This window comes from Camellia sinensis, chromosome 4, assembly GCF_055761805.1.
Source record: "Camellia sinensis isolate YWXY chromosome 4, ASM5576180v1, whole genome shotgun sequence".
NCBI classification, from domain to species: Eukaryota; Viridiplantae; Streptophyta; class Magnoliopsida; order Ericales; family Theaceae; genus Camellia; species Camellia sinensis.
In genome coordinates this window covers 40313628-40338765 of record NC_138964.1, presented here as the reverse complement: position 1 = coordinate 40338765, position 25138 = coordinate 40313628, and the positions used below count along the sequence as shown (strand labels likewise).

General features: G+C 31.5%; 2 protein-coding genes and 1 long non-coding RNA gene across 6 annotated transcripts in view; 1 reads left to right on the top strand and 2 right to left on the bottom strand.

Moving 5' to 3' along the window:
* Positions 1–23196, bottom strand: part of LOC145824591 (uncharacterized) — a 188703-nt gene extending 165507 nt beyond the window's left edge. For 3 of the 4 annotated variants that reach the window (XR_014366373.1, XR_014366374.1, XR_014366372.1), the window contains exons 1-2: positions 22736–23196; positions 21868–21928 (exon numbers count right to left, since the gene is read on the bottom strand). Coding sequence is in view for 1 of the 4 variants with exons in the window: in XM_082924667.1 (XP_082780793.1) it covers positions 21868–21928; positions 22736–22903 (229 nt within the window). In the remaining 3 variants the exon portion in view is untranslated. The remainder of the gene's footprint in view (positions 1–21867; positions 21929–22735) is intronic. The other variant, XM_082924667.1, reaches the window with a different exon arrangement.
* Positions 9952–12526, top strand: LOC145823306 (uncharacterized). Its single transcript, XM_082922878.1, has 2 exons — positions 9952–11639; positions 12053–12526. The coding sequence occupies exons 1-2, from the start codon at positions 10072–10074 to the stop codon at positions 12456–12458; spliced, it is 1974 nt and encodes a 657-aa protein (XP_082779004.1). The 5' UTR covers positions 9952–10071; the 3' UTR covers positions 12459–12526.
* LOC145824592 (uncharacterized) lies at positions 19354–21861 on the bottom strand. The gene is made up of 2 exons (XR_014366379.1): positions 21204–21861; positions 19354–20226 (listed from the first exon to the last, which is right to left on the bottom strand). It is a non-coding gene; the product is annotated as an uncharacterized LOC145824592 (long non-coding RNA).
* Positions 23197–25138: the final 1942 nt, after the last annotated feature.

The following is a 25138-nucleotide window of genomic DNA, read 5'->3' as shown; positions in this document are numbered from 1 at the left end:
CCATAAATATTAGTAAAATGGTTGAGAGCACTAAAAAAGAAGCACTAGGAGGAGCACTAATGATGTGACAGTGGACCTTGTTTTGTTTTGTTTTTGTTTTTTTTTTTGACATTTCCAATGTTTTTGTGCTATTAGTGGTGTTTTTTAGTGGTATGAATCATTGTTGTAAATATTATCCAAAAACGTCATTGTGTGCTTAAAATTCATCTAAGCCACGAACCCCACAATACAATAAATCAATCTCAGCCATGCACTAGCGCTCTAAACAGTTTTCATGGCAACTTTTTTTGGGTCCATGGCTTTAGTGTTTCGTTAGCAATGTCTTTCAAAACAAAAGCAGATGGCCCAAGATAACCTTTCCAACATGGATTCAGTCTGGTACTACTAGATAAGATAGAGCATAACTATAAACCTTACATTTTTGGTTGCATATGCTGGTTATTAGAACAAACTGAAACTACCCAGTTCATCTTCCCAAAATCACGATGTGCTGCTTCTTTTTGCCCCAAGTAGATCATCACTTTCACTTTTTACGATACACTAAAAGGATAATGAATAGATCCTATTTATGCCACTGGATTCTTCATCTTAGTTTTAGAAATTATGCCCTCATCAAGACGGCAATAGCCTCCCACTCTAAACTACATATCACATCCTGTTATGGCAACAATTGAAATCATCAGTCATTTTTAGCAATTCCACAGATATATGACATAGCAAAGTAATTTATCCCCAAGAGCAAAATGTTGTACATCTCTGAGACAAAACTGAGTATAGGAGAAAAAGAGAAGAAAAAACACATCACCGAGGGGTTCTGTTGGTCAATGTCAAAGCTGTTGATAGCACATGGTTCAGCCAAGAGTTCAATGGGTTCCTCACTTGTGCAAAGGAACAGTGTGAAACAAATCAACCACCAGATAAGAGAGGTTACAGATTGTCTGAAGCAAGTATTCCTTTTGTAGAGGAGGCAAAAGGTTTGGATGGGTCAAAACGAATAATGCATTTCAAAAACCTGACCGTTTAATAAACGGGGTTTAAGTGAGTTGGGTTGAATTTGGCACAAAGGTATGGAAAATTAATCTGATCAACCCATTAACCCGACAAATTAACCAGATCAACCCAACAGGTATACAACTCATTTATAACCCGTTTATTTATATATTTTGATGAGAGTTTAAATGGGTGAAATTGGATGGATTTATAGTTTCTAGTTAAGTGTGCCAGCTCTATCTTTTTGCCACAGAAAACAAGAAATATGAATTCAGCCACTTGGCAAATAAGATGACCTTAAGCCTTTCCACTAGAGCACTCAAATGGAAAAAGCCAAATATGGCAACAAATTTCATACCTTGTTCAACAACAGCAAGGATTCCATCTTCTGAGTAGATCATAGCAGGTAACACCTGTGATGTTGACTTGTTACCGATGTTTGAAGAATAGCTGTCATACTGGACCTCCCAAATTTCACTCTCAGATAATGAGTGGGACTGAAACTCACCTGCTGCAACCCCAGTAAGAACTATTGGCTGCTGTTGCCACCGAAGATCCCATGCAAATACAGTACCAGAAGAGCCTCCTGCCTTCATGTAAACCAGCATAATAAATAAACAATCTCGAAAAATTTCTCAAATCAGAACACAAAAAGACAACTTATTCGGTTTCCAAATAACCATGTAATCCAATAATTAAACATGGAAGAATTTCAATGTGATCACAAAATCCTTTGAATCATCACCCAGCATGAAATTTAAGCATGCAAGCTTTTTTTTTTAACAGTAAAAAACGGGTTCTCCTTGGAGGCATCATCTTAAATGAATGTTCATAAGCATAATTCCTGTCTAGTATATTTAATACTAAAAGGAAATTCGAGTTGAACGGATTGGACAATTCGAATAACGCTATACCCAGTCTTATTCTTTTGTGTTGGGTGGGTGTTTTGTGTTCTAATGACAAATTTTAGGGCAAATTACAAACACCCCCTTCGAGGTTTGGTAAAAATACAAATTCCCCCCGAGGTTTGAAAAATTACAAATTACCCTCTGATGGTCAAATTTTCATAACAAATTAAAAAAAATTAGGGGGGAATCTGTATGAAAATAAAAATCTCAGGGGACAATTTGTTATGAAAATATAAACTTCAGGGGGCGGGATGTAATTTCTCAAACTTCAGAGGGGAATCTGTATTTTCACCAAATCTCGAGAGGTGTTTGTAATTTGCCCCAAATTTTAACTTTGATTTGTGATTTGACAAATCACTAAATGTGAGGTTGGTTTCAAAATGACAAAACCAACATTTGGTGCACTGATGTTCAAAATATCATAATTTAAAGATTAAATTATATTTTGCCCCTTTTAGGTTGGTTAGTTTTTTATTTTAATTTTTAAAATTTATTTTTTTTTCTATTTTAACCTTTTATGTTTTCAATTTTTTTTTTTTCAATTTACTCTTAAAACTAATTTATATTATAAATTAAATAGAAAATGACACATTAACAGTTATGTGACATAAAAATATTTTATTATATATAACTCACATTTGTGACATGAACTTAAATTTTAATATAATAATATATATTTTTATGTCATGTGATAGTTATTATGGTATTTTCTATCTAATTTTAAACGGAAATTAGCTTTAGAAGAAATTAAGAACTTAAAACATAAATGGTCAAAGTGAGAAAAAATAAATTTTAAAGGCCAAAGTAAAAAAGTGGTCAACCATAATGGGGCAAAGTATAATTCATCCTAATTCTTCAGTGTTATTTCAATAATATAAATTTGAGAAAATTGTTGGAGATGAATTTAAAAGAGTCATTTGTTTGGTTTTGCATTGGATTTTGACATATACTTTTATTTTAACAATGATTGAGATTTCTTTTTTTTTTTGGAACCCCCACAATCCCTTTTAGATATCAATAGTTGAGATCCAAAAGGAGTTGTGAGGATCCCAAAAAACGAGTGCGAAGCATTTTTCCTTTCATTTTTTAGGATAAATATGCCCTTCACAATAATATTATAAATTTTTGTAACTTAAATAATAAAATAGCATGTTATCACAAATTAGATAACACTACAAATACTTGTAATTTTTATTGTAAAAAGTTATAATTTTTTAAAATAGGTATATTACATTAATCTCCCTTAAGATTTGAAGAAAATACAGTTAGATTTACAGTTTTGGCATAATTACGTTGAGTTTTCTTGAGATTTTAATTCATATTATACTTAACTCTGTTTTCATCAATAATTTATTAGTAATATGGATAAAATAAAATAAAATTTTCATATTTTTTACACGAAAATATATACTTTACTTTGTTTTTTTTTTTTTTTTTTTTGGTGATTTCACATTATTTGCATTATTTTTGGTCTATTTAATTTTACTAAAAAGAAAGTCAATATAATTATGTTAAAATTATAAAATTTATAGTATTTTTTTTAAATATCAAAAGAGATCAATATAATTTATTCTTTTTAAATGTACATTTTTATAAGAATGCATATTGTAAATTTCCTTTTTTTTTTTTTTTTTGCTACTCATTAAATGTTAGTAACTGTAAGCCACTTACGTACTTGTATTAATCCGTTTAGCAAAAAATAATGAAAATTTCATTTTAAAGAGGGTATAAGATATTAGATTTAAGATAAAATCTTATTTGGTAATAAGAACACGTTAAAAAAGTTGCCGACGCCGAAAAAAGTCACTGAAAAAATTTATGGGCTCTAGAAAAGTTGCCGGAAAAGTCGTCGGCGACCGTGGGAGTGGTAGCGGTAAGGCTAAAAATTATGTGATATTCAACAGATATGGTATTGAATGAGTGACATGTGTTACATTTCAACAGATAGGTTATTTGGTAAATTTTAACAGATAGAAAAATAAGTTTGATGAATTTCAACAGATAAACAATTGGGTGAATTTTAACAGATAGAGTGATTTCAAGAAATAGACAAATAAATTGATTTCAACAAATAATTATTTTTTTAGATAAATTATATCATTTTAACCCAAAAAAAATAAAACTTAAATCTTATAGCTCGAAAAATTTAAAAATAAACTTAAGATCTAAGTGTCCTTCATTTATGCCAACAAGGCACGTGGGATTTGTGATAGGCACACCAAATAATGAGTTCCATACTTATTTAATACAAATAGATGAAAGTTGACCACTTGTAAATTTTATTTTATTGTAAACAGTTTGTTCAAGGAAGTCATATGGGTGGCCTTTACAACTTTTTTACTATTATTATTATAAAAATATTATCTATCCACCTTTTAAGGTGGTTGACTTTATCTAGATTGATTCTTTTTAAACAATAAATCAATCTTAAACCAACAAATATCAATAAAAGAACTTATAAAAGGTGAGATTTTGATTCTCTTTTATTTCATGAAAATGAAGGTGTTTCATTTGATAAGACTGTAATATATTATCAAAATTCAAAACTAACAGTCTATAAGATTAGAATTTTGTTCTTCTGATCACCTTTTTTTTATTAATGTGCAGTGGTGAGAAACCAACTAGAAATTAAATTCTGGGTAAGGAACTCACACAAGTGAAGATACCCTAATCTTTCACAACTATTTTGAAATTAATATCTTAGATATAAATATACTTTCTAAATTAATATCTTATTTTAAGAACAAATATATAATTTCTTAATTAAAGTTTTAAAATGTTAATAAATATACCAAAATAATATATACATAATTCCTATTTTGTTATAAAAATATTTCTAAAAATATTTACCGATTAAAAATTAAATTGTGTCTGAAAATATCTATGAGCTCCAAAATATTAATCTAAATTTCTTATTTTCTAAAATTTTTAAAATATTAAGAAGTACAAATATCATAGAAATATAGGCCCATCTAACCATATATATGATTTTTGAAATTTAAAAATCTTAATATAATATTGAAAATCAAAAAAGAAATTTATCAATGTTTTACTCATCATATCTAACCTAGATCTAAGTCAAAATATAGCTATTTTTATTTTTAAAAACAAACAATATACATGGCGTTTAAAGAATTATAAACTTTTTAGCAGTCAAAATAATTATGATGCATTTATTAATCAAAAAAGAAATTTCGCATGGCACTTATAAAAAGAAATTAAAAAAAGATGTGCAGCGCATATTTTTATGTTATGTTTAAAAATACATGTGTCATGCTTAAAAATATGTATTGTCTAATTTTTTTTTTAATAATATCCAACCCTTCTATTTGTTTTAATTTTTAAAAATATGTGAAAAGTATATTTAGATTATAATTTATTTATTTATTTTTGTTTTGGCATTTTGTGTTTCTTATTGATAGTCTTTAGGACTATATTATTAGCCAGACCAATAAATAAATAGGTGCGGTGATTCACGAGTTAGACATAAATCAAGACAATTATTTCATAGTAATATTAAAAATATTAATTAATTTATCAATTAACACACCAACTAAATATACACCAAGAATCCTCTAGAGTATTTTTTTCCTAAAGTTTCTTAAAGTGATGCATTGTGTGGTTGAGATTTAATATTAAAAAATTAATGTGACTTGTCATTAAATCTCAACCACACAATACACTACTCTAGGAAAGTTTAAATAAAACTACAAAAATGCTAGAGGTCCCAAAAATTCTACCAAAAGTTTTACCAAATGAAATTCTACCAAAAGTTTTGCCAAATGTCTCACATGGATGTGAGACCCACACATGTGAGACATTTGATAAAACTTTTGGTAAAATATTTAGGCTCTGTTTGGTTGTGAATTCAAAATGTAATTCCACATGTGTATTTCAGTATGATGTTTGGTTGTGTGTTTGGAATCAACTTTCCAAACTTCTGCAGAGAGCTCTGTATTACAGCTGCATTTTTTGTTCAAATTTTGGCCAGGGGAAGACCACGCGGACGTCCTTAGGGACTACCGCCCGGACGTCCATGGGGACATCCACCTGGATGTCCTCTGCTGTACAGGAATTTTTTTTTTTTTTTTTTTTTTTTGCAATTGATTTATATAATTGGAAAAAAAAATTTCTAAAATTTTTTTAATTTTTAATGTGCTTTAAAATAATTTTGAGTTGTATATTTAGTTATGAGTTGTAAATTTTTGTATCACATATCAAATATCACATCAACAATTCCCCACTCAAATCAAACATCTTTTCCAAAACTATTTTCAAAACTCTTTACCAAACAAATTTTCTACACCAAATCATAATTTTACAACACACAAATTCAAAATACAATTTATACTCTCAAATCACATTTACAAAACACAACCAAACGCAACCTTAGAGTCTCTAGCATTATTCATAAAACTATGCTAATTAGTTGAATCCACGTCAAGTGTTAGTTCCCTACCCAGCATTTATTGATACGATGGGCTGCCCCAACCCTCTTTCACACCTAAATATAATATTAAATGAAACTATGTTTATTATAAAATTGATCGTATCAATTGATGGATGACAGCCCACGATGGGCTGCCCCAACCCTCTCTCTTTTTCCTTCTACTTCTTTATTCTTTGTTTTTCTTTCTTGAGCAGAGGACTGTCTCTCTCTCTCTCCTGTACGTCTCTCTCTCTCTCTAACTTTTATTATTGCTCAATCTTTAAGCTTCCAGTGAGAGTTTTTGGAGTAAGATTTTGTAAAAATTTTATAAAAATTTTATAAATAAAAGTTAGAGAACTCGCCCTGTACTCTTCGTAGCGGTAGTCTCAAATCGAAAATCGGGCAAGATTTGTCTCCCACATCCACTCTTCTTCATTATTTGAGGTAGAGATTTTCTTCATATTATTGCTTTAAATCTATGTTAGGAATAATTTGAGAAAATATATTATTATAGGAGGTATTGTGTATATATTATTCTTAGATTTTGTTTGAATAATTTTTGGAAAAAAATCATGTTGAAATGTTAGTAATATCGGTGTCTTGAACTTGATTTGGGAAAATCTTGTGTTGATAAATTTTGTTAAAAATCGAGATTAAATTTTAATAGTTGTATGCTTGGTATCTATATCATGTTATGATTATATAATTTATTTTGAGAAAAAAAAAATAATATTGAAATATTATCTCATCTTTGATTTTGGAATTTATTTTTGAGAAAAATAAATAGATGTTGATGAATATTGTTTAAGTTGTTAAGTTGAAATTATAGAGTTATTTTGGGATTAAAAATCCTAAAAGTGTTGTATTCATGATATTTTATTAATGGTGATATATTGATGATTAAATTTTGTCCATTTTTGTGAAGGTGAAAAATATGAAATGTGAACTTTTGAAGTCACAACCTTGAAAATGTTACCCTTATGCATATTTCATAATTTTTGATGTAAATATCATGTTGATTAGTTAATTTTAAAAAAAGTTGTGAAATTGTTATTGGTAGATAATTTGGGAGAAAAAAAAATTAATTAACTTTTTAAGGAGCTTGGCATGAAATATGGTTATGTTTGAGAGATAAGACATGTGTAGTTGTGTTTGGTATTATTAATTTGAAAAATTTTGAGTATAATGAACTTACTAATTTGATAGATTAAATTAGTTTGGTTCATATTTTATATCTTTTATAATTAAAAGTGTATTATTGAGATTATACCATAACTTTTAATATAGTATGATGAAAATGGTAATATTCAATAAGTATGAGATTTGGTGAAAATCATATTGGTTATTTTGGTTGAGGTGGAACAAAGTTGATTGAGAATTTTGTGTGAGTCAAAACAATTGGGAAATTGATTATTTGTTTTACTAGTTGGAGTATGCTAATATGTTATTTTTGTACATCAAATTCATATATGAGATACTTGATTTGTAAATTGAGGTTAAATTGTGAGTTGATTACCTATAATCTTGCTATTAAATGTATTTTTTGTATATAAAATGCATGTGGGTATTTGAAAGTGAGAAAGCTCCAATTTGTGAAAGATCCTAAATGTTAATGTTTTGGGAGTTGTTGGATTATTTGGAAAAGATTATGTTTGGTTTTAAAATTGTTGAGTTTAATGGAAAACTATGTAAGTTTTGAAAATTTGGCTTTAAAAAGTGGAATATGGATTGTTTCCAAGTGTTGGGAATTATGGAGGATTCCAAGTCATGGTTGTATGTTGGATTATATATCCATGTTGTTATCTTTTAATTAATGCATTAGAGATAACTATTTTGGGTATAAGTGGAGGATAGTATTGATTGTTGTAAAAATTACATGTGGATTGGGTGAACAGAAACTAATTTCTCATACACATTGTTGTGTACTTAATCATTGGAAATGAATTGTTTTGAGAAAAGTGGGTGAATATTTTGGTAAATCTGGGTAAGAGATATGGTTACTTCAAATTAAGTTGGCCTGTGTGTTTATGGTAAAAGTCCTAAAAACTGCGCGTATACATGGGTGCCGATCCGGCAGACAAAATTTTTGTGAAATGACAATAGTAACGCTTATATAACTTACGTTTACATGGGTGCTGGTTTACGATTTCTTGCAGACGAAATTTCCGTGAAACGATATGCTTGATAGAGATTCCCAATGTATGTATTTACCGCCTGTTTTCTACTTTGAAGAAAAGACATGCATATAACTTGGGTTATAAACTTTGGCATCGCATTCATTTTGAAAAGAATATCTTGTTGACATTGAAGTATGTTAATTTATTTAAGTTAACAAGTATGGTTAATTAATTAAATTTGAATTTAAGGAATTAGGTAATCAAATCATAAGGTTATGTCGTGGTATGACTTTATATGTATCTATTTGGTATCACTGTATTGCTGGGCCCGCATGTTTTTTAATGTTATAATATGAGATTGTTTAGTGAGCTGGTAGTTTGCTCACCCCCTATCTGTATATGTGTACAAGATATGCCTTTTGGACTTGAAGATCAAATAGCTGGTTTTACGATTTCATAGTTATAATGTAGTAATGAATTATAATACTCCATTTGTTTATTTGGCTTAGTGTCGTTCTTTGTAAAGAGCAGTACTCTCTCATTTATTGTAAGCTTTGGGGCGTTCCATTTGTAATGATTATGTAATATTAATTGAAATACACGGAAAGTGGGTTTATGGTTTCATCCATGGTATTTTCTTATGTAGACTCGTGAAAAGAAAATGGATTTGAAAAAGATTTTTATAATTAATTGAATGAGAATGAAGTTTCTTTAAATATATATATATATATATATATGAAAATATGACGCTTTGGTTAGTTAATTTCCGCCTAATTAATCTTTGAAAATTAGGGTGTTACATTTGTGAGTAAATTGGGAGACTTAAATTTTGAGTTTATGATGTTTCTCTTCACTTTAATGGGAAATTCTATGAAAACACACTTCAAAAAAGGAGTGTATCATATGCCTAGTTATGACTTTTGTAATGCTTGGTTATGATCGATTGTAATATTGGTTTTGACTTGGTTATTACCTATTAGGGAATTGGTTAGGACTTTGTTATGATTTATTATGGTTGTTATTTTTTTTCTGCAAAAGTTAGTGATTATTGTGTTTTTTTCTTATTTATTTTTTTATTTTTATTTTGGCTATGATTAAAAATGTCTTTAGTTATGACGCAAGTAGCGTTTGGTTATGACTCATTTCGATGTTGACTATGATTTATTGTGGTGTTAATTATAATTTATTAGGGTATTTAGTTATGACCCATTTTGATTTCTTTAGTTTTGACTGAAAGTGGTTTGATTAAGACACTTTGTAGTACTATTGACATCATAAATTATTATAACTTGCATATGGTGCACAATAAAAAATAAAAAAAAAGAGTTGTATTGTAGAAATTTTTGAATATTCGTTGTCAATTATAATGTGTTACCATGATGGAAAATGGTATACAAGTTCACTTTTTAGACCCAATGATGTGTAAGTGAGATGATTGGTTGATGATAAAGAAGATATAAGAAAAAATGTTACTTTAGATATTCTAATTAAGTGCCACATCATTAAATTTAAAAAGTGAGTCTAATTTTTTAGGTTGGATAATAATGTTCAATTCATATTTATCCGTCTATGTTTACTTATAGTAACTTAATTTTCTCTCCATGTGGATAAAGAAGAGAAGGGTGTGATGAATCTAATTCCAGCATCGTGGAAGATACTATGGGATGTTTGGGATGTTCGGATGCTGGTTCTACTTAGTCTCACTTTACAAATCATTCTTTTCGTCTTTGGCAAACGCAGAAAAAATATGACGTCACAATGGATTAATTTGATTGTTTGGTTGGCCTACATAATGGCCGATTCAGTGGCAACTGTTGCCCTCAGCAAGCTCTCTGATGCCCAAAATAATATTCTTAATCCCAATAATGCATTACAGGCATTATGGGCACCCTTGCTTTTATTGCATCTTGGTGGCCCAGATACCATAACTGCTTATTCTTTGGAAGATAATCAATTGTGGCTAAGGCATTTTTTGGTCATGGGTGTTCAAGCTACTGTGGCAATTTATATCATTGTTATGTCTTGGAGGCATTTCTGGTTTTCATTTATGTCAATTCCGGCAATCGTGGCTGGAATTATTAAGTATGGGGAGAGAACATGGGCTCTTAAGTTAGCATGCCATGATAAATCAGGAGTCATTTTACCCTTTCATAATCTAAGGGTTATCAACAAAAAGGAGAGATATAAAACTGTTTTAATTTTGGCCCACAGGTTGGTGAAGGTATTTAAAGCTTATATAGAGAATTATGATATTGGTAGATTTAGTTTGGGAATTTCGCATGTCAATTCTGAAGAAATAAAATTAATGGCTCAAATAAATCGGAATGATGATACATGTTTTGGGGATGTATTGGAGGTTGAAATGGGGCTCATGTACGATTTGTTATACACAAAAGCACCCATAACATTTACCAAGAAAGGGTGCATTTTTCGCTCTATCAGCTTCATGTGTACGTTGTCTGTGTTGGTAGGACTCTTCGGGCTCATCGCCATGGAAGCGAAGTGGCACGAGCAGCACTACTCCATGGTTGATATTGTCATCACGGGGGTATTATTGGTCGGAGCTCTAGCTTTGGAGATTTATGCAGTCATTTTGTTATTATTCTCTGATTGGGCGATGCTTTGGCTAATTATGTACAGCAGAGGCAAATGGGTAACCCGATTGTCACAGAAATTTCCTTGGTTTTTTGAAAAGAAAAAGTGGTCTAAAAAGATGGGGCAAATCGATCTATTCAAAGAGGAAGACAAGCGTCCAAAATGGCGTAGAATACTTGGGAGGTTTGGGATTGAAGACGAGTTCAATAGGTACATGCATAGTATCCCTCGGACGCTGTATCCTATGATTACACAATTTCTTTATCGTGCCGCAGCTACAGACAACTTAATTGACCTTGGGGGGTTTAAGCGGTTCATTGGTTCTACAGCTTTTCATGACCAAATTGTTATTATGCACTTCATAACAAATATATGCTACCGTGATGATGATACTAGTAAGTCAGAGTCGGATTTAGAGTCGGTTGCATGCACTTCCGGAAGTAGTGCTAACTCATGTGGACATAATGATGACAAGGAAACATGCAAAATTCTATCAAATTACATGATGTATCTACTCCTCACCCGCCGGACGTTGTTGCCTGTTGTTGTATCGGATAGACTGTTGACGACTTTCATAACCTGTGCCTGTGACATTTTCAGGTATATTACAGTTTTTGTTTCAGGTATATTACGGATGTTATCACTACAAGAAATTATGATTTGAGACCAAAAAAAATTAGGAACAACATTACTTTTTAGGGACAAAATATTTTTATTACAAAAAGTGTTAATATTTTTATTTTTAGCGATAACATTAGACATTTAGTGATGAATTATTAGCCTTTTGAAACCAAAAGTTGTCTAAAAAATAAATCTTTCAGAAAAAATATTTTGTCCCTATTTATTAGCGATATTTTAAAAATTTTGTTCCTAAAAGCTCATTTTTTTATTTTTCGAGATGACTTTTTACAACTATCCTCGCGACAATTGAAATTAACCCCTAAATATTTCTTATAACAAAATTTATGCTTTTAGAGATAAAAAAATTTAATTTTTAAAACTCTCATATGTAGACAAAAATATGAAGGACGCAAAATGTCTCTCTCGGATATGAAAAAATTTTGCGGTGACATGACAAGAAATTTTTGTGGTGAAAAAGCTGGAGAAGATGTGATGGATATTTTCAGTGAAGATGTGATTATTGAACTCGACGATGGTAATAAGAAGGTGAAATGGGAAAAATTGAAAATCGTGTGGTTGGCGATGTTATGCCACGCTGCAATTAGTGGTCCAAAAAATTACCATCTTCAACAACTTAGAGAAGGAGGCGAGCTCCTCAATTTGGTTTGGTTCCTTATACCGCAGTCTCATATATTTTGTGGCGTCGACACCTTCACTCTAAACGGCTTCTTCAAAAAGTATTTTCAATCAATGCCGGATGTCGGAAGGGAGAGGCCACTATACAACAAAGGCTCTTAAACCAAAAAAAAAAAAAAAGTTTATTTGCATTGGTAATATTTTATTTTGTATATTTTGGTTGTTTTATAAAATTAAAAGATCCCATTAAATGAAAAAAAAAAATGTTCAACACAATAATAATATTATGTTATTGGTTTCTTCATCCAATAATATTCTGTCATTTACCTTCTCATGTATATATGGCAATATAGTTATATTTTGAATAAGTTTACCCTCTACATGTAAGCTTTTTTTTTTTTTTGAACTCGGAAACACTACAAGGCTTACAAAATATCAGCAAACAAAAGAGCAGAGAGCTCACATGTGATGACCGGTTCGTATTTAACCTTATTCTCATGAGTTGTGTCGGTATTGCCTTCGTTCGAAGTCGAGTTTCAAAGTGTGGTCCTGCCGCCAGTGGTGTTCGTTGTTCCTGAGAATTATTTCTATGGATATTTTCGGTTGTATTGTTTCATTTTCTGAATTTGCGCGTGTCCTGGAGGGTGCGAGGTCGACTCCGGAGTGTCGGGGAGGAAGCCGGGGTTTTTTGGGGCTGGAAGGGCCAGGGCCGCACGTGCAGGGGCCTAGGGCCGTACGTGCGGGAGGGGTCGCACGTGCGGGAGGTTGAGAAGAAGTGTTGTGCACACACTGCCTAAAAGGCAAGTGCGCGAGTGAAGTGCGAGAAGAACCGCACGTGCGGGGGTGAGAGCCGCACGCGCGGGAGGGGCCGCTCCGCACGTGCGGAGAGGTGCGCCGCACGTGTGGCAGAGCGTGTTTTTGCTCCGAATTTCGTGCTTTCAGGTATATTTTGATATTTTATCCCTTTTGCTTTCATTTTTAGATTATATCACTCTCTCTCTCTACTATATTTTGTCTCATTTCCTCTCATCCCTCTCTACCCAAATCCACAAAACATTACATCTTCTTTGATCTCAAGAAATCCGTAGAGATTTTGATACTAGTCCCTTATACCAAAATGATGAGCGTGTCGAGGGCTTCGTCTTGACCGGTGGAGATCGTATTTCGGCGAGGTCGGTTTTTGAGCTCTTTCTCCTTTTCTCTCTTGAGGTAGGGATTTCCTTGGTCTCTTTTCAATACCACCTTTATAGATAGACATGTGGTATGTTCATATTGCATAAAAGCCTTGTTGTTGTGGGTTTCTTTTGAAAATCATGAATGGGGTTTCAAGATGGGTTGTGTGAGGTTGTAAATTGGGGGTTTATTGTTGTTGGATTAACTTTGAGTAGTAGTTTAGCTTGTTTATGTAAAGAGGGAAGTGAAGCCCTAATTTTTAATTAATTTGCTCATTATCAAAAGGGTTTTGATTGTGGGTTAAGCATGTTATGAAATTAGAAATGTAAATGGTGAAATTATTATGTTATGAATTTATGAAATAAGGTTAATGTGTTGGAATTTGATTTAAGATTTAATAGGATCTTACGATTTGGGTATTTTTTTTGGTGTTGGGTTGACTATGTTTAAATACAATAAATTAATAAATTGTTAATTGTAAAAAGAGGATATAACTGTGAAATTAGATTATTAATGAATTACATTACCATTAAATAGAAATGACTTGAATTATAACTTGCCGCCATGATAGAAAGCTCCTATTTAAAATGATGGAAAGTGAATTGTCATATTTTGTGAAATGAAGTAAAAATCGGATTAAGGCATAAGGTGGAGAATGTTATTGTAGAAGAAAAAGGTAATTGGTTTTGTAATGGAAGGAATGAGACATTAACATAATATGAGTCCCGGGGATTTACTTGAGTTTGGATCACGAATGCTTTACCTTTTTGTTGTTGATTGTTGGACTTAAAACCTCATGAGAATTGAATTGTAAAACACATGCGTTGAAATACAAACACTTAGAGGTTTTGTCCTTGACCATCAGTGGAGGATGACATTGTTGTGTTGAAATGGTTGCGTGTACATTTTACGCTTGAGTTGATTGCACTCTGTTGTGGTTGTGTGTATGCATTGCATTTGTTGGTTGTACCTTATCATGTTGTGATGATAGAAAGGGGTGTAATGCGCTGGGAATCAGAGGTACCATTCCCTTCCAGCTAGCGCCTAGTAAAATGAAGCAGAGGTACCATTCCCTTCTAGTTGGTGTCTGGTAAATTGGCATGTTATTGTTGAGAGGTGGAATCATTGGCTTACTGTACCTGAGGCAAGTAGAGCGGAGTTTTGTTGTTATTGATTGTCTTACTTGGTCATGTGCATTATGTGTTGTGATGATCATGATTCGGCGAGGATGAATTGTCTTATGTGTAGTGTAGATGTGTTTATGTATATTTTGACGTGTTGAGAGTGGTTGAGGGAGTTGCCTACCAACAATGAATTATTGATAATATCCCTTTAACTTGAACGTCAGGTTGAAATGCGATGAATGTGTGGAGTCAGGCTTGGGTTTTTATTTTGAATTGATAAATATATGAGAGCGTTGGTTTTGGTGAACGTGTTTTCAAAAATAAAATGGGTATCATGGGTATTTGTCACAAATGGAAACATGGGAATGGGTAAGAGTTGTTCATTGGGAAAAAGGGTAGTAAAAGTGGAAATCGATGTTGTTAAATAATTGAATGATTTTGAGAATAGTACATATATATATCTATACTCTGGTTATAAAATGTCACATATTTTATATGATATGAGACTAGCATTCATGATCATAACTATTTGTAAGTTGTTATTGTTGAGGATCATGTTGAGATCCCTACTGGACTATATGTTCATCCCATGTTGTTGAATCTTTTTCAGGTGATTATCAAGACATACTACAAGATTTCGGATCTTCTTTATTTGTTGGCCACGGGGCCTCTTTATGTGTAGGTGGAATGCCATTGATGTAAAAAGGTCACACCCTTCCTCTTGATATTTTTTTTTAAAATAATGTAAGCCTACGGGCAATTTCTTTAATTGTATAGTCATGTTGCATTCATTTTTATCCGACTGAGAGATTCTGTTGATTTATTCCTTGAGAATATAATGAGCTTCCGTATGCTAACTCTGAAATTGAATGTATAATAAAGGCTTGGTAATGGTAATCCGAGTAATAAAAAGGTGGGGCGTGACATCACAGGAGGGATCAACAACCCAATCTAAAGGAAGCAAGCCGTTTGGGTTCATGTAAGCAACCCAATGAGTTACACAGTTTGATTCTCTAGGAGATCAGCAGAAAGTAATGTTATTACGCACTCAAGCATGGACAATGTCACAGATGATCGCTTGACAGTCCCAAAGAGGATCCAACTCGAATACACGCAGCTCGATAACAGTCTTGTTATCGCTCCCCACATGAACTTGAATGAGATTGAGGGTATCATCGTAACACTAAATTTTTACTCTGTTCAGTGAACAATTTTCAAAATTAATTTTTGAGTTTTTTGTTTTTGAGGTTACTCGTCTTTGGTGAATTTTTTAAACATTTTAAGCATATTTTTTTCTTTCTTTTTAGATTCTCTTAATCTAGATATATTTAAAAAGTAAAATATTTGTAATTTTTTTATATAAAAAAATTGACTGAATATAAAAAAAAATTAAAAATTCAGTACATTTTTCACATAAAAAAAAATTAGGTGCATCTAAAAAAATTATTAAAAAATATATATAAAAAATTTACTAAGGACAAAAAAAAATATAAATAAATAAATAAATAAAACACTCAAAAACTACTTTTAAAAATTTAGAACCAAACACAATAAATGTAATTTAGTTTAAAAGTTGTTTTTTGTTTTTAAAATTTGTAAAACTTAAATTTATAAAGTGATTCCATTCATCAAAATTGTTGAAATCGCCACTCTTATATAATCCCTTGCGATAGTAATTTGTAGGGTAGTAAATGGGCAGGTTAAAATAAGTTAGGTTATAAAATAATTCAACCCAACCTGTCCATTTACTGGTTGGGTATAAGCGAATTGGGTTAAATTGAGTGTGAATTGAACAATTCAATTCGACTAACCCGTTTACTTTAATGAACTTACTTTGTAATATATTCAAATTTTAAAAATAATAAAAAATGGTGCCAAACAAAACGTCATAAATAGTTTTTAGAAAATTACATACACATGTATATAGTCCTATATTTAAAATAAAAAATTAAAAAAAAATTGAACCTAAACACATATATAACAATATATATATATATATATATATATATATTGTGTTTCCATATGTATAGACTAGCGGATGGTACATGCATTTACGTATACAATTTGAATAAGTAAGAATAAAAACAAATAATTTAGAAATTAATATTCTAATATGTATATGTCACCCAAGTGATGCGAGACTTCTTAATGAAATTGAAGGTCTTGAGTTCAAACCTCTTTCAACACTATATGTCATTTTCGTTTTTAGGATAAAAAAATATGCCATGTGGCATGAGAAGAAGACTTGGACTAATGTAGATAGATAAATAGATGTGTATATCTTCTACACTTCTATTTATATTATTATTAAAAGTGAACAATTCATTTGATTTTATGGACCTCTTTCTCTCCTTTTACCATACCAAGTGGCTTTCTCTTCTTGCATCAAGTGTCAATTTCTCTATTCAAAAGGGAAAAAAATTATAGTGCCAAGTGGCCTTATCTTTTTCTTCTTCCCTCAAGTGTCACTTTCTCTATCAAGTGTCAATTTCTCTATTCAAAATGAGGGGAGGGAGGGGGGAGGGGGAAATTATAGTTACACAAGGGGGCACAAGACCTCAACCAATGACCATTGATTGACATGATAAATAACACTTTTCACCACTTAAATAACATAGAAAATATGTTTTAAATTTAAAATTAAAATTTATATTTTAAACACACCTATCAGTTGGGCTTACATTCCTAGTATATATACATGCATGCTAGAGCTAGAAGTCGTTGAAAAAGACTATTTAAAAATCAAAGTCAGAGGAAGAGAGAAATATTGTTCAAAGAATTTTGTTGCCAAACACATTATATCCAAATAAACAGAGGCAAACCAGATTAAAAAATAAAAATAATTTTTTTTAAAAAAAAAGTTAGAGAGAGATGCAGTGGGTTGTAGATAATTTGTTTTGTTTGGCTGTTGTTTCATACCATCTAAAAAACTTATACTCATTCATTATTCATACTATTCAGTACAAAATTTCTCTACTCTCTCTCTCTAATATCATAATAGGGTCTAAACCCATAAAATTGTAGGCAGATTGGCGAGTTCAGGTCAACATATCGACAGATTAGCGGGTTCGGATCAACCTTACCAACTCTAAAAAATTTGTAAAGGGGTTCGAATTTGTTTAGCTTTCGTATATTTGATTTTTCTTATCTTTCATGTTTTGCAAATATTTTTAAAATCCTAAAAATTTATAAATGGACAATTATTGTCGTCGTTCTACCCATCTTTCAACATTTTCCTTCCTCTCTCACAAGTGCAATTTGTCATGTGTGTTTTCATTCTTTATGCCCACCAACCTTGCGAGTCGATCGAAAATAAATAAAAAATTCTAATGAATGTTTTGTGATATAATAGCTCTTGCCAAACTTAACTCATTAATCTATAAAGTTCACTCGCAGAAAACAGTTTACAATTAAGGTGCCCTTTGGAAAAATTTATAGTTTATTGTTTTTTTTACAAGAAACAATAAATATGTTTATTTTTATTTTCAATAAAAACAAAAATAAAAAATATGTTTGGTATATAAATATTTTAAAATTTTATTTTGAAAACAAGCAAAAATAGAAGCTACGAAAGGTGATTGTCGACGGTTAGAGATGGTGGACGGAGGTAGTTGTTGGCAAAGAGAGGTAATGACCAGAAGTGGTTGGAGATGATGACCGGTCAGTTGCCTAAAGTTGTAATTGAAAGTGATTTTCAAGAAAAAATAGTGGTCAAAGATCGTTATGCTAGCTTAACCAAGATCTCGGGTTCGAGACTTGGGAACAGCTGCCCGAGACTTGGGAACGCAGCTGTGTTAAAAACTTGTACTACATAGATAAAACTCATTTCACTAGACTTCTTTTTTATTTTTAGTTTTATGCTAGCATGATTTTAAAATTAAACTATGGTTTGTAAGTTATTTAATATATTAACATTTAATTTTGATTTATATCTTTACTTTTGACATTAAATATTAATTATAGGTTGGATCTTAACAAATTAAACCATTTAATTAATTTTTACAATACTCTAAATTAAAAATAAATATTTTTTTACAAGCGTACCAAGCCGTACCGACACCCTACTTTTTTTGAATTTTACCGTATTGATGTACCCGTATCGTACCAGTACTTGTATTCATACCCGTGCTTCATAATCCATAATGTAAAAAATGGAGAAAGGGTAATTCAAATAAAAATGAATTAGGGTTCAGGTTAGGGAGGTTAGGGATGAAAGAGCGCTACCGTAGTGCTTGGCCAATCCCAAAATAATACAAAAGCCTCAACTTCAATATACTTGTGCTTAAGTTGATGATAAAACTTAACCATTTCCATTAAATAAATAATAAATAGAACAAAAACTAAGGTTATTAAAAATCAATACCAATTGAAGTAACTGAGCAGCTAAAAATAAAAACCTTATGCTTGACAATGGGAAAGGGTCATGAACTTTAGAAGATAAAAAGATGGTTCATTAATCTCAGAACATGGTGCTACATATGAAGGAATGAATCAGAGGAAGGAATGAATCACAGTGGGGATGAGATTTCAATTAAGTTAATTGTAACTTTGATATAAGACCCAGCTATGTTTGCCATTTTCAGAGTGTTGTGTTACAATTATTGCCTCCTCTATGAAAAGAAAAAAATATATATATACTATGATTAGTGTAAACAATCTCTAAAACCTTATGATTAAGCAAGAAGCTGAACAGAGGCACTACATTTAAATCAGAAATGAAAAGGAATCAACATGAAGAAAGAGCACATGAGATCACCATATACATAGGAAAATTTATCTGTATATATATATACACACAGCTGCACAAAGTCACAAACATTTAGTAGTAGGCAAGCACTTTGTAAAGGTTTTCTAATAAACTATATTTGCATTCAAAAAGCCACCTAGAATTGGAGACCTAAAAGATGTGACAACAAAGCAAAATGGATCAAAGGTCAACAAGATTTGAGTCAACTTGCTTGGCTAATAATGCAAAGATATATTATAATTATAGGCAGCTTCCATGCATGCAGCTAATTGATGGTTAGTGTGTTTAAGCCATGGGATACCTGGTTTATTAGGTATGCTAGTGAATGCTCTTGGCGAACTGACGCTTGTAAAAACAAGACTTCGACTCAAGCTATTCAATTTCCTTCTTGGAATTTTGTTTCTCTGGTAGAACAAAGAATGATGTCATTAATGAGCACTTGAACAAGTTCATGGATGAAAACAAAGCAAATGACCATAAGAACTTTGCTTGTTTACAGCCCTATAACATGAGCACTAGGCAAGCAAATGAATGAAGCATTCACAATCTAAAAAAATATTCATCAACAACATCAAGTTTCAAAGCTTGAATAAGAATTGGCTAGAACATCTAAAGAATGAGAAACAGATATAACTATCATACTGAGTATCTAAAGTCAGTTACAAAAGAAGTGGCAATTCCTATCATTGGTAGAGAGATACAGACTGGAATAGCATACCTAGATCTTCCAGAGCTACTGCTTCAAGTGATTATTCAGCCCTCCCTGCGGAGCCGCACATGCTGTAAAGTCGTAGAAACACCAAAGATTAAGTGCATGTCTGTGTATCCAACCCAAATTGCCATGTAACAGATAGCAGCGCACAACCCAATAAGGTGCAGAAGTTAGCTGCAAAAACAGAGAACACATGACAAACACAAATTACTTAAATCAAAAAGGAAGAGAAAAATGAGAACCACAAATAAACTTTAGCTAAAGATTCTATAAGTTCAGAGTATCCCCATGAACTATGAAGGGTCATATCGCTGCCCAAAATTAAAAAGGCAATGACACTAACCTACATGCATATAAATATACACACCTAGATTATGCACTCGCATAATGAGATTAAATTATTAGAAAGTTAAAGCACCTAGAACTAATGTAGCATGAACGCTCGACTTTCAGAAAATTAAAAGCTCAAGTCACATACTATGTTACATGGACTCTTCAAATTAAATCAAATACCCGTGTCGGACACCCGGCACTCGGACAAGGGTATGGGATATGTGTCGGATACTTTTCAACGGATACTTCTTATATAATTGTATATAACACTATTATTATATGTATATATTATTATATAATTGCTATAAATGTCATTTTGACACTATAAGTTACATATAATACCATTTTATCTCACATATTAGATTAAAAATATAAAAATATGACATTTTTTTGCCGAGTCCGCTTATCCTTAAATTTATGATTTGATGAGTCCGACCTCTAGATACATACCCGCACCCGACACCTGTACCCGAGTCCATGTAACATAGGTCACATATGACACATTTGAAATATATGTAAATACTCAATTTATGGTGTACATCAGCCTACTTTGATACATGTTTATTCACTTACAAGAACTTTACCTTCTTATATGAACTAAACATTTCAGAAAATAAAAAACTCAAATAAAACACTGTACATTGAAATATATGTAAACACTCTAGTCAAACAAATCATAAACCTACCGAATTTAGTATTGTCGTTAGTTATGGTGTACTTGTTGTAAGAGATTTATCTTCTTATAAGAACTAAATATATGCACATGTCTCTTGACCTTATTTCTGCCACTAGCACCTGGTTCAGGAGGAGAATAATACCTAAATGGGAGCATAAGCCAAAGCACCTGGTTCAGGAGAACTTCACTTGCCTAGTGCTCATGTTGTTGATGAAATTTGGCAATGCTTCACTCAATATGGAGAATATTCCAAATGCTTCACTCAATTTGATGGAAAAGTGTTTTTCCCTTGATTTGATAAGCATTTTATGAAGGGGTTGGAGATGGATTTTGAGCAAATTTTCATCAAATTTAAATTCACTAGGGGCGTTTTTTTTGCAGCAGGGAAAAAAAAAAGGTTTAAGGATTGAAAAAGAACTTTTTTATTTGCAGCAGAGCAGACTGTTGATTTTTTACCCTATAATCGTCAGCCAAAAAGGTTAATTCAAATATGATTCTTCATGTAAGAAAGGGAATGTGGAATTTGACTAAACTTTGGTAAGAAAAGTAGTCTTACCTAATTATCTGTGGATAACAGATGCAAATACAATGAAAAACTCAAGAGCCATGACAAAGTGACGATTGCATTTATAAGATAAAATGTCTATCTTACAGCAGCCCTGGCCTCATCCATCAATCTCAAAACTCCAGGTCTGGGCTCCACTTGCCCATTAACAAGACAAATCCATTTTCTTGGAAATCATTCATCCAGAATAATCACCCACATAGCTGAACTAACAAGTAATCATAAATGAAGAGCAAATTACAGTTCCAGATTTGATAATTTCCTTGTATCTTTCGGTCTTCCAATCCTACAGATAAATAACCCTAAAACAGTCCAAAAATATAGCCAACTAATTGATGATAGAGATTAAAAAAATCTCTTCGATTTGGAGGAATTTACAAGAGATTAGCATAAATATAGCCAATTCATCTCTGTTAAAGACCATGATCTCCTCCCCTTTTTCCCCCAAATTCTTCTCTCCAATAGGAGAGCTTTAAGAATAATCACGACAAAACTGATATTGGTAACTTTGAGAAACCCTCTCTTTGCTCACAAAAGAAAGAAACCCTCACTCAACCAATCAGCCTGGCCTGTTTGGTTATGGAAATGTCTAGATAAAGCTGAATCACCCAAAATAGAAAGAAAGGAAATTTTGCTAACAAAAATTGATTTACTTAAATTATTATTATTATTATATTATTTTATTTTATTTTTAATTTCCTAGAAACCAAGAAACCAAAATCAAAATCCAAACTCAACTACTATCAACTAAAACCACGCAATCAAAAAATGATAACATCAAAATTAAAAACACAACTACAATCTGAATTTAAAAAAAAAAAAAAAAAATCAATATTTAATTATCTCGATGTCGAGCAAGGTTTTTTAATGAATTGAATTGCAAGTACTTGGAATTTGAATTCTGAAAAAGTTGGGAATAATAAATGCAAGAATCAAATATTTATGAGTTCAAGTAAGTCCCACTTAGGGGGATAATGGCAATCTGTTAGGTGAAAATAAAAGGTGTTAAAAAGATTTATTGAAGAGCTGGTGTTAATAATAAGTTTAAGAATATAAAAACTAATTCATAGAATAAGATATAGAATTTGTACAGATGGACAAAATTTTACAGAAGTAGAGTTGTGGAGGTCGTCGGGATCGCCGGAGATAGAGCCAGCGACGGAGGCTCCAGCGGAGCGAAAGTTGGAAGAGACAATCTTCAAACAAGAGGAAAGAAACCTCACAGCATTCGGGATGAAGGTGTGCTTGGTCTTGTTGCTTTCTTGTGCTTTCTTCATAATCAAAGACTTCTTCAAGTTTCACCGCTCACCGGGAAGTTACCGGTAATGATAACTGCTTCGCCGCCGCCGGCTCCCCCCGCCGGCTCCGCCCGTCGCCGGAAACTGACGATCAGATACTCCGCGGCGGCAGACTTGGAGGAAGAAGAAGAAGCTGTGGTGGCAGTGGAGGTAGATTTGGTGTTGTCGTGGTCGATCTCGAGAGAGAGCGTAGTTGAGGGAGTCCCTAGGGTTTATAAGGAAGAGGCGTGTGTTTGGCCTCAATCTAAGACAATTATAAATTAGAAATTATTTTATGGGCAATACAGAACTGTAAAAAGAACACTAACACAACTCTAACACTGTTTGGAACCAAGACAGAAAAGAAAAAAATTGATTAGTTAAGTTATAAGATAAAAGAAGAAAAAAGAAATGATTGTAATTTTGTTTCATTTATATTTGGTTAGATTTTATAAGAGAAAAAAAAAAAAAAGGCGGAGCAGCACATGTATGAAGGAGATGGATTACGAAATCAAAATACAGAAGGATTTAATTTAAAACATTAAAACATTTATTAAAATATTTGGTTAGATTTTATAAGAGAAAAGAAAAAAAAATATTTTACGTTATATTACTAAAATAATTTATTTATATTTTGTCAATTATTTTATTTTTTTAATTTTTATAGGGACAAAATTGATATTATGAAAATATAAGATTCTATTGGTTTCTTTTCTCTTTCAATCTCTTCACTTTTGAAAAGATTAAAAATGAGGATTATAAAAGAAATGAGTTTTTTTCCATTTCTTTCCATTTATCCCTATTTAAGTTATTTGAATAAATAATCTATTTATTTTCTTTTCTTTCCAAATCTCTCAATCTAAACATGGTGTAAAATAGAATTTTAATTTGAGCTTTAGTGAGCTGATTAAACAAATAAAAAAATTAAAAAAAAAAATTGAACAATACAGACACACCATTCACATTATTGATAAGACCCCCTATATTTGAGCTCTTCTAAAACTCTTTTTTTAGAACAAGATTGGAAAGATACATGCAATCACATTTATTTACGTATTGTGATTAAAAAAATATATATAATCACACATATTTGAAAGAAAAGCTTAAAAATAAATACTATCTCATTCAATTAATTGAGTGTGATTAAAATATTATTTTAATTTTTCTAATCACACTTTTAATAAAAGTGAGATTCTTTTAATTTTTCTTATCTGATCTTTAAATATTATTGTATTAGTGCTAAAAGTGATTGACGGATGAGGTTATTGTTGTGAGTGTGGGCGACGGCAATAAGAATGAATGGCAACAAGAAGAGTTTGGAGCAAATTTGTCATCCTCCACCTTTGTCCCATATCATATCAGGGGGCAGAATATGTTAGTTTTGTAGTTTTAAAAATAAAAAAATAATAATAAAAATTAAAAGTAATATAGTATATTATAGACAGTAATTTATAATAAATGAGAGTTAAAATATGTAATATGATAAATAAATGAGTAAAAATGAACATCAAGTATAATATTTTAATTTTATTATATCAAAAAAAAATTGAGACGAGGATGGGGTAGATGGGGATGGAAGAGTAATGGGTGGTAGTTCAGAAAGAATGAGAAAAAGAGGAAGAAATGTCAAAAAATATTAAATAGAAAACAAAACCAACTTTTTTGTGTTTAAAAAATTTAATAAATTTGTAAACTGTTTATAACTTTTTGAAAATGAAAATAAAAATCAAATGAGTTTTGTTTATAGTTTTCAAAAATTATGTAACTATAAACTGTCATGACCCCATTCTGCTCCTAGTAGAATGGTGCCGTGATGGTCAGTAATCCGAGATTACCAAAGGCCAACTTACAAAGATTCACACAATAGAGTATGCATATGGGGCTTACATGTGTGGAAGAAATAAATTTAAATCTAATTAGTCCATAAGAGCTGTGCATAGATTAAATGAAATGACATACATTTTAACATGGTTTACAACTTGGATGCAAATATAATAAAGTACATGTTACATCTTGATCAAAAGGCTTCTCAAGCCGACATATGCAAAAGAAATGAATTACAAACTAAGAAGCATAATCTTCAAGATGCTAGCAAAACATGAATCTGAAAACAACTTGCAAATAACATCTTAGGCGTCACCAACTTCTTACTCGTCACCTACATATATATATAAAGGGGAGGGTGAGCTTAGATACTCAGTGAATGATATTAGTAATAAAGGTTTGAATGAATGA

Excerpts from the sequence above, each read along its gene's own strand:
- LOC145823306 (XM_082922878.1), top strand. The coding sequence starts at position 10,072 with ATGAATCTAATTCCAGCATCGTGGAAGATACTATGGGATGTTTGGGAT. Across the intron at positions 11,640-12,052 it reads TGTGCCTGTGACATTTTCAG|ACAAAAATATGAAGGACGCA; the intron begins GTATATTACAGT and ends TCTCATATGTAG.